Source organism: Nestor notabilis, unplaced genomic scaffold, assembly GCF_000696875.1.
Source record: "Nestor notabilis isolate BGI_N333 unplaced genomic scaffold, ASM69687v1 scaffold33353, whole genome shotgun sequence".
In the NCBI taxonomy this organism is placed as follows: domain Eukaryota; kingdom Metazoa; phylum Chordata; class Aves; order Psittaciformes; family Psittacidae; genus Nestor; species Nestor notabilis.
The window spans coordinates 1-9199 of NW_009923886.1; the positions used below are offsets into that span (position 1 = coordinate 1).

Sequence of the window (9199 nt, forward strand, 5' to 3'; positions counted from 1 at the left end):
TAATATAGATAAATTTATATATCTATTTTTACATATAGATACAGGAAGCGTTTATAACCATACTTTGCTCCATCCTAAACTTCCACCAGAATTGCCTTCCACTTGAATATAGTGTCACACGAACAAGTTGATTTTACATGTGGCACAATAGATAGGGTGGAAACCTCTGGTGGAGAGAAGAGTTTAAATGCACCCTTGCGGCTGCCAGCTAAAGCAAAGCAAAGCTTCCGCCAGCCTCCTGCAGCTGATGGGCTTTCGGAGGTGTCCATCCTTCCCCCTGAAGCTCTTTGCCCCCCTCAGCACCATATGATGCTGAATTATAGTACCCTCTGAAGTGAGATTTGTATGCTGCAGCGAAAACAAGAATTGGCAGGGCAGTTACTGTTTCAGACACTCGCTGTTCCTCCTGCCCCACTACCAGCTGGCTAGAGGTGCTGGTGCCACAGCAAGCCCCTGCTCTGGATGCCCTTCAGCTGCACCAAGGGCAGCCCAGCCACACCTGGGGTTCACTAAAGAAGTGAAATTGGAAGAATTGTAAAGCCCCACATTCTCAATAGGGTTGTGGGGCACCCCTGACCCTGTTACTACCTTTGGTATATCTCTGCTAACCTGTTGTGAGCTGATGCGTGAACCTGCAGCTACCTTCTTCATGGGCCATGATCTTAAGAGCTCATGAAGAGGAGCAGGGGCTGCCTTACACACTGTGACCCAACCTTTGACAGCTTACAGCCCAGACCCTGGGATCACGACACCTCCCAGACGTGTCATGTCAATACAGCTGCAGCAAGAACCAGCTGGCTCTGGGTCAGGAGACATTCGGCTTCATGAGTAGCATGCAGTGATGGCAGCATGGTGCTACTCTGCCCCTGGGCAGGGGCTGCAGCCAGGCAGAGGTGGCCCCAGCTTGCTCTGAGCCTGCAGACACTCCTCTAGGCCACTTCTGCTGGGGTAATTCATAAATAGTGATGGTGTCATTCAGGTCATGTGGAAAGTTTAGATTTGGAAAGTTGAGATAACACTTGCTGAATATTGGGATGTACTTGTATTTGGTTAGAGACCTGGAGGATGTTTGTCATTGAGTAACACAGCAGAAAGGAATGCAGGAAAAACACTCTTTTACAAGTTCAGGACGTGGTCTGCAGCCTGTTACAAACTGAGAAAATGGTTTAAGGGAACTGCCCCATTGGGCTCCTGCAGGAAGGCCCAGAACAATGGCCAATACAGGAAGGATGTCGCAGGTGGATACGGCACATGTGTGCCAAGGTGCAGAGGCAAAAGAGAAGTCACCATGGCTCCAGCAGGCACCAGATGTTTTATGACTTTTCAGTATGTTTTGAAAAGCATCCCATGGATGAACGCAGAGCTGAGGAAGAAGACTAATGTCAGGCTGTGTTAATACTTGGAGTTTTACACAGGTGGTGTTTTGTAGCCTCTTCATTTCAAAGGTGGGAACTGAAAGAGGCTGAAGTGAAAAGTGGAGTAGGGATTAGCTCTGCTTTAGGGAGACCAGGATTGAAGGTTGAGGGCAAGGCTGAAGCAAAAGCTGATGCAAGTGGTTATGGAGTTGGGATTTTGAGAGAAGAGGATATTTCTCAGGAGCACTGAGCTGATGGGCTTTGCAGGCGCAGCAACTGTAGGGCAGCAGTGGTGGTGGGGGCAAGGCAAATCTGTACCCTGTGATGGGAGTGTTGCAGCAGTTGGGCCTTGGGAGACAAGTGCCCATCCTCTAAGCTCACTCCAGGAGCGTACCCCCAACCCAACCGAGCTGCTGAAAGCCTCCATGTATTCCTGCCAGAGCACCACTCAATGCAGAAAACAGCTTGGGCTGTTTTTGAAGCATTCATCAGAGAAGCAAGATTGTGTAGCAGAAGAGGTAAGTCACAGGCAAGAGGGAAACCAAAAGAACTTTTCAGGCATGTAAGGCTTATGGGAAGTCAGCCTTGTGACTGGGCAAGGACACTTTTATCACTCATACAGTGTCACAGTTCTGCTAGTGGTAAAACTCATTTTGTGGGCAGCATAGTACTGGTGACTTACTTGGTTTCATTCTCCACAGCTGATATTTAGTTATCCTATTTCACAAGTATCAAAAATACTTTGAAGGCAGAAAAGTAAATAAAATCTTAACACAAAGTGTAGGCACGAGCAATGCTTAATATCACTGGCTTTTGCCACCACTATTACGTATCATGTTTCGGAGACTAGTTCCTGAGGTAATTAGTATGGGAGCCTGGAGCAGATGGCCTAACTGGCCTTTGCCAATGGGTTATGAGCTTGATGAAATCGCGAATACGTAGTAACGTAGCAAGCATGTTGCCCTTCTGAGGGCTGAAAAGATCTTGGCTAAATCCCAGCAAGACATGAAGAAAAAACCAGGAGCAGTTGTCAACACGGTAAAAATTGAGACCTTCCTCCTGTTACTTAAAACATTTTCTCTGATATAGGCCAACAGTGACTTGGAAATAATACATGCATCTTTGCTAAGGGTTCTGAATTTTTCCCATGTTATTTCTGTCTGGTTTAAATTGGCTGAATAGCTCTGGGCTCATTCTGCTGTTACTTTGGTGTTTGCCAGCTTTTAGATTCACTGCATATGCCCTTGTGTTCATATTTGTATTTGTGATTCTCCTGAAGTTTTACAGGACACAGCATATCTCCAAGGATTGTTATTCATTATTTAAAACCCACTGAACTGGAATCCAAATTTCATCCATTCACTGCTGGCCATTATTTTTTTTCCATTCATAAACTTTCATCAAGTAACGCCAGGCGGCATTCAGGCAGTACAGCAGCCAAGAGGTGAAGTAAGCCATTCACAAACACGTTGCAGGCTGATAGTCACCCGCAGACACTGTTTGGTGAATCATACTGAGCAGTGAATACATCCTGAACATCAGGATCCGTTCACATGCTGAAGAAGTGTTGCAATTTTACTCATCTGATCTGCGTATTGCTCTGTGGAGGCTTTCATCCCAGCTTGTTTCTTTTACAGTAATTCAGGGACATATTATGAAAACTGGAATTCTGCTAAATTCAGGCAAACTTCTTGCTGAGTATGACATTTAGGATCTTAATTCTGCAAGAAGATATGTCAAACATATGCCTACATAGCAACACACGAAAATGTGAATTTACTTCGGGTTGCAAGAAGAAGCCTACACGATTATACAGGGCTGTGCTCTGACAGTGAAGGAGCATGCACACTGCAGCTGTAAGTGGAAGGGAGACTACAGGTCCACAGGGTTTTCCTGTCACCTCTGTAGCCTTATAAGCCCATTTGGGGGAAGTGAAGAGTTAACAGCTAAAGACAAAAGATGTTGCCTATGGGTGAATCTTACCATGGTGATTACAATGTGGCTTTTGCCTGCATAATGGCAAGTGCTGGGGGGGGGTGGTGGTGGTGAGGAAAGAGAGAGGAACCTCTTCACTGTAAATATTTCTTGTTGAAAATATCCTGGAAGAAATAAATCCAGGTGTCTCAGTTTAACCGTGTTGTATTGCTTAGATGGCAGTGACACCCTGTGGTACCAACCGCTGGTGCAGCTCTCGGTGGTGGTTTGTTCAGGAAGTCGTCTAAGATTGCAATAACAAAAGGTCCAGCGATGTTTTTAATTCATCTTCACAGACCACATCCTCCTTCCTCCCTGAGTGCCTTTGCACTAAGCAGGATGTACCTTTCTGGATTTAAATGTCCTGGAAGTAGCTACTGCTTCTTTCTGAGCATTTGTGTAGTGCCTGCATGGCTTTACAGTAAGAGGAATCGGCTGTAGTAACAAACTGTTATCACATCATGGTGCACCCTTGCTATACGACTCAGCAAAAATACTTGCTGCTGTTCTGTTTGCCCAGATGAGCAATGAATGCTGGTGATTGGAGAAGACAGTGCTTATCTGGGTGTTTTCTCTCTTCCAGGGGGTTCATGAGTCAAAAGGTGTGACTGAAGATTACTTGAAACTGGAATCCTTAATCCAGAAAGTTGTTTCTCCTTACTTGGGCACATATGGCCTGTATTCCAGTGATGGACCCTTCACACACTCTTCCTGTATCTTGGGTAAGAATAACAGAGGATTGATTTGACACAGCACAGGGGACTTCACCAAAACCTTGGTCCACACAGGGCCAGGGCCCATACAAGTGGAGACTGCCAGTAATAACTCAGTATGGTCGGGCTCCTTTTCTAAGGTCGTGCTCCTCGCAATGTGCAAAATCACAGTGGAACTTCCCAGTGGCAGAAGATGAAAACGGATCATCATAACAGTGCTCATAAATAAATCTGTGAATCTGGAGTGTGTTTAGTATTTCCATTCTTCCTTTTAGTGAGAGAGCTTTAACAGAGGATGCCTTATGGACAGTGACAGGAAGAAGCAAGAAGCCTCTTCTAGAGCGCTGAGTATTGCTTGTTCGTTAGTGCACTGTCCTGGGTTCAGCTACAGCAGTCATTTTTTCTCCTTCTTAGTAGCTGGTGCAGTGCTGGGTTTTTGACTTTCAGTCTGGGAACAATGCTGATAACACCGATGTTTTTAGTTGTTGCTCAGTAATGTTTACTCTGACCAAGGACTTTCTCAGTCTCATGCTTTGCCAGAGAGGAGGGGAAGCCAGGAGGAAGCAGAGGCAGGACACCTGACCCAAACTGGCCAAAGGGGGATTCCATACCACAGCACGTCATGCCCAGTATAGAAACTGGGGGGAGTTACCCGGAAGGCCCAGATCGCTGCTCGGGTCGGGCTGGGTATCGGTCGGCGGGTGGTGAGCGGTTGTGCCCTTTTCCCTTGTTATTCCTCTTATCATTATTATTGGTAGCAGTAGTGGTTTGTATTATACCTTAGTTACTGGAGAGCTGTTATCTCAACTCGTGGGAGTTACATTCCTCCAATTCTCCTCCCCATCCCTCCGGGAGCGGGGGGAGGAAGGAAAAGGGGGGGAGTGAGCGAGCGGCTGCGTGGTTCCAAGTTGCCGGCTGGGCTTGAACCACGACAGTGCACAAAGATCATACAAGGCTGTTTAAAACAGAAAAGTGAGTAGGAATTTGTCGTAGAGAAGACTAACAGATAAGCTTTCAAACATGTGAAAGCTTTCTCCAAAGCAGAAGGTAATAAGCTGTTCTTCATCCCACTGGAGACAAGAAAAATAAAGTGGACCACACATAGCAGGGAAAATTCAGATTACATGGAAGGAAAAATCTCTAATGTCACATAAACCATCTCTGGAGGCTGTTAAATCTTCACTGCTAGAGGCACTGTATACATGTCACATACACAGGCATCTGTAAGGAGCAAGGTGGGTAAACGTGGTTCTGCCTGGTGGCAGAAACTGAGTGATGATCTTCAGTCCCTTCCCACTTATTTTCTGTGATTCTTTGAGCTTTGAAGCATTCAGTGAAGGCAAGATTTGGCCAAGATGAAGGTTTTTTTGAATATCCCATGTAGTAATTCAATCTGTTGAAAATGCAAGGGGGATGCTACCAGCGTAAATCAAAAAGGAAATGTGATAGTCCCTGAGTAATTTAATGTAAATACTATTATATCCTGCTTGAATAGAGAAAACAGAGGGGAAAATAAGTTCAATTGTGTGTTTTCTGTGCAGTCAATTTAATCTGTTTGCTTGTCAGAAATGGTCAATAAGGTAGTTGATTTTCCCTTGAAGCTGAATGGAAAAATGGTTGTATTGCATTAGGTGTTAAAGAAACAAATCAGTTTTACATGAGTAAATGGAGGCAAATTATTTATGGAAAACAGCTCAGGATTGCTACTTCATATTCATTGCTTGCCATTAAAAGGCCACAAGCGTTTAAATGGAGCCCCAAATTGACATTTTCTGAATACAAGCTTTTGTATGTCAGGACAGAAAAAATGCACCCAAAAAGAATAAAACCCCAGTGAAATGGATTGTTAGAAAACATATATGGTGTTACATGACTGCAGAGTCTGCTGCTTTCAAACTAGCACATGTAGTTCTGTCCAACTATTTTGGTAGCACGATTTAAAGCTGTGACATATCATCTTTGGGACTGATGAGGTTGCTGACCTCTTTTCTTCCCTGTCTGGCCAGCACTCCCAGCCTTCCCTTACAGTCAAGCCTTGGTGTGACCAAAAAGCCAGAGTTCCTCTGGCAGGACAGCCCCAGGGAACCTTTTCTGTTTGCCAGGTCAAACTCCTAACAAAGAAAAAGTCCAAAAGTGACCATGGCTCAGTTGATTTCACTACTGAGGCAGACACAACTGCAAAATACAATCTTAAATACAGAATCCGGCTTTTTTAGTAGTACAGCATATGATTGGAATTTGTGTCCAGGTAAGCACATAAATATACATAATTTTAGAGGAGGCTGGCATTTGTAAAGAAAATTATGGTTTTCATCCTGACTTAAAGCAGGCAGTTTATATGTAGTGTCTGTTGTTGACTTCCAGAGTGTAATCTGGTTCCATTCTCCAGCCGTGCCCCTTCCATGGGGATGGCAAAGTGCGAATAGCAGGAAGAAAGCTTCAAAAATGAGACCTATTATTCACACCACTTTTTTGTTTAGTACAAGTGAGTCTGCAGTAAGTTTGCATGATGGTCATTTTGATCTAGCTGCTGGAGAGCACTCCAGCCCTAAACCACCGGTGGAGGATCTCCGTGCTGACTTGCTGCCACCTGCTGCTCATTCTTTGGAAAGAGCCCATTTGGTTAACCGCAGTAGTCATACAGTCTGCCGCACCGAGTGCAGGTTTGCTCCCAAAAAAAGTTGCTGTGGGCACTGACCTCCAGTTAAGGTTTCCAAACACTCGTGGTGCTCTCTCCTTGTATGGTCTCAGAATGATGCTTTGAATCAAAGTTTTTCCAGAATTACTATTAAAAATGCCTTTATTAATCCTTGTGCCCCAGCTTTGAAGACACCTGATTTTCCTAGGGTGGTAGAAAAGTTAAAATTGCAGCTACTAGAAATTAGTGATGACCTTTTCAGCCTGAACAAGAACAGAATTGCACTTTCTGTTCTTGCCTAAAGAAAGTATTTGCAATTGTATATCAGGTCTCCCACAATATTTAATTACTTACTCCAGCTGCCAAAGTTGTATGAATATAAGGAAGTATCAGCTATTATTTGTAAAGACAGGTTTGGGGCCTTCAATATGCTAAAGAAGTCTAGGAAATTGGAAGCCTGGTGATCTACTAAACCAGTGAAATGTATTCTCTTGTAAAGGTTTCTGTCATATGGGAAAAGCTTGGGAGTATGACTTTTCTTTTGAACACTTGTAATTATTAGTATCACAAAACCAGGAGACTTTATAGATCTTACTCTGGATCTTTCTTTGTTCACAGAGAAGCGGTTCTTCAGGCGTTCAAAATCAGGTGACATCCTTGCCAAGAACCCTGTGGTGCGATCGAAAAGCTACAACAATCCACTGCTGACGCCAGTGGCCGAGTATGAAACCGAGGGCATGGCTGCCAATGGAACAGGCATCCGAAGGCACTCAGTTTCAGAAATGACCTCCTGCCTGGAGCTACAGGGGTACTCCAACCTCACCACCATCATGGACAACGGTTCCAAGAGCTCCATGACAGCCACAAAAAGCTCACTGTCAGGAGAGCAGGAGAGGCCCAGCACTGGGTCAGTGCAATGCTCTAGCAATCTCAGCACAGTTGAGCAACAGAAAGGACTCTTTCACTCAATGGACGACCCACATAGGTCTTTTGAGCTGGACAGGGACCCTTCCTTGATTCCAGTTCCCTCTTCCAGCCCTGAGAACATAGTGGATCAGATTTTGGAGTCAATCGACTCTGATTCTGAAGGCATTTTTATTGATTTTGGCCGAGGCTGTTCCAATTCATCAGCATACAATGTGGACGTGAACAGACAGAGCATCATGTGAAGGACATTGAGAGACAAACCTTGGGTTTTAATATTATATATGAAAGTTACTAACACATTGAGTTGGACTATGGGCAAGCTATGTATGTCTAGGGCAGAACCTCTGTTGTAGGTCATCACATCTGTACTGAAGTACACAGACACAAGTTTACAGCAGGCAGGAATCTGCCACAAGGGGGAAGAAACTCCAGCCATTTCTCCCTGTCCCTGTCTCTTTGCAGTTGGATTTCCTGTTGTCTTTATAAGCATAGGGGTTCAGAAGCTGACAAGTGTCTGGTGAAACGCTATTAGTACATCTGGCAGTGTTTGTTCAGTAAAACAGCCTAGCAAATAGCTGTGTTCACTTTTAATTTTCTCAAGAGATTTCCTGTAGACAGCAGGTTGTTCTCTGAACTTTAACACCTCAGCGAAAGTAAAAACATACCCTTCTAAAAAAAAAAAAAAGCCCAGAGGCTGTGGGCCTTCATGCCACAGACTCCAGTGATAAAGAAGCCTATTTTAATCTTTTTCTTGTACATCTTGTATGCACTCCTTTGCCTAATGGTGAGTTAGAGTTCTTGAAGAAAGGCAAATAAACAGAAATGTGCTACCTGGTGTCACGCGATGCCTCATGTCTCATGTTCTGTTTCACAGCCAATACCTTGTGTCTGTGAGAGAGTTGTCTTGAAACTGGCTTTTAAGACCATGTTAATTTGCTCTGAACGTGGCACTTTGAAGAAATCTGTGCACTGTTAACTCCTGGAACACTCGTTGTGTGGAGAGATTCCAGCAGGATTCAACTTGTTTCCTAAATAAATAAAAATATGACCTCTTGGTGGAAATTCTCATTATATATTTATATTCTTAAAGAAATACAGTAATACATATACTGTCAATTATGTATTGCTATTTGGGGAGTGTGAAACTTGGAGCTCTTCCCATCCTGAGCACTCCCAGCTCTTTGGTTCTTCCTCACAGAAACATGCTGTTGTAAAAGCTGTCTCAGTGGTTTTACAGAGGACTGATGTACATGATACTAAGGTGAAGTAGAAATCCTGATGCATGATAGATTTTTGATCAGATGGTTTTCCAGTGAATGAAGAGCTACTTCAGATCACTCCATCCTAGGCGTCTTCTCTGGAGGAGAGAGTCAGCTGGTAACACCTGAGCTGCTCAGCAGAGACTCATCATCAGTTTGGTCTGGCAGCACCTGGCAGTTAGCTCAGATGCTCAAGGACTCTCCAGCTTTACTCCGCACTTACATTGCTGACCCCAACATTCACTAAACCTTTCCCCAGGCTTTGATTACATTTCTAGGCTCAGGGCCCCACTTCTGATATTTCATTTTCTTTGGCCTCACTACTTGATTGTT

General features: G+C 44.3%; 1 protein-coding gene across 1 annotated transcript; it reads left to right on the forward strand.

Moving 5' to 3' along the window:
• Positions 1 to 3912: 3912 nt before the first annotated feature.
• Positions 3913 to 8011, forward strand: LOC104400859 (proline-rich protein 5-like; the record flags this gene model as incomplete). The annotated part of the gene is made up of 2 exons (XM_010012379.1): positions 3913 to 4051; positions 7299 to 8011. Coding segments are annotated over 2 exons (690 nt in total), but the record flags the coding sequence as incomplete, so codon positions are not given.
• Positions 8012 to 9199: the final 1188 nt, after the last annotated feature.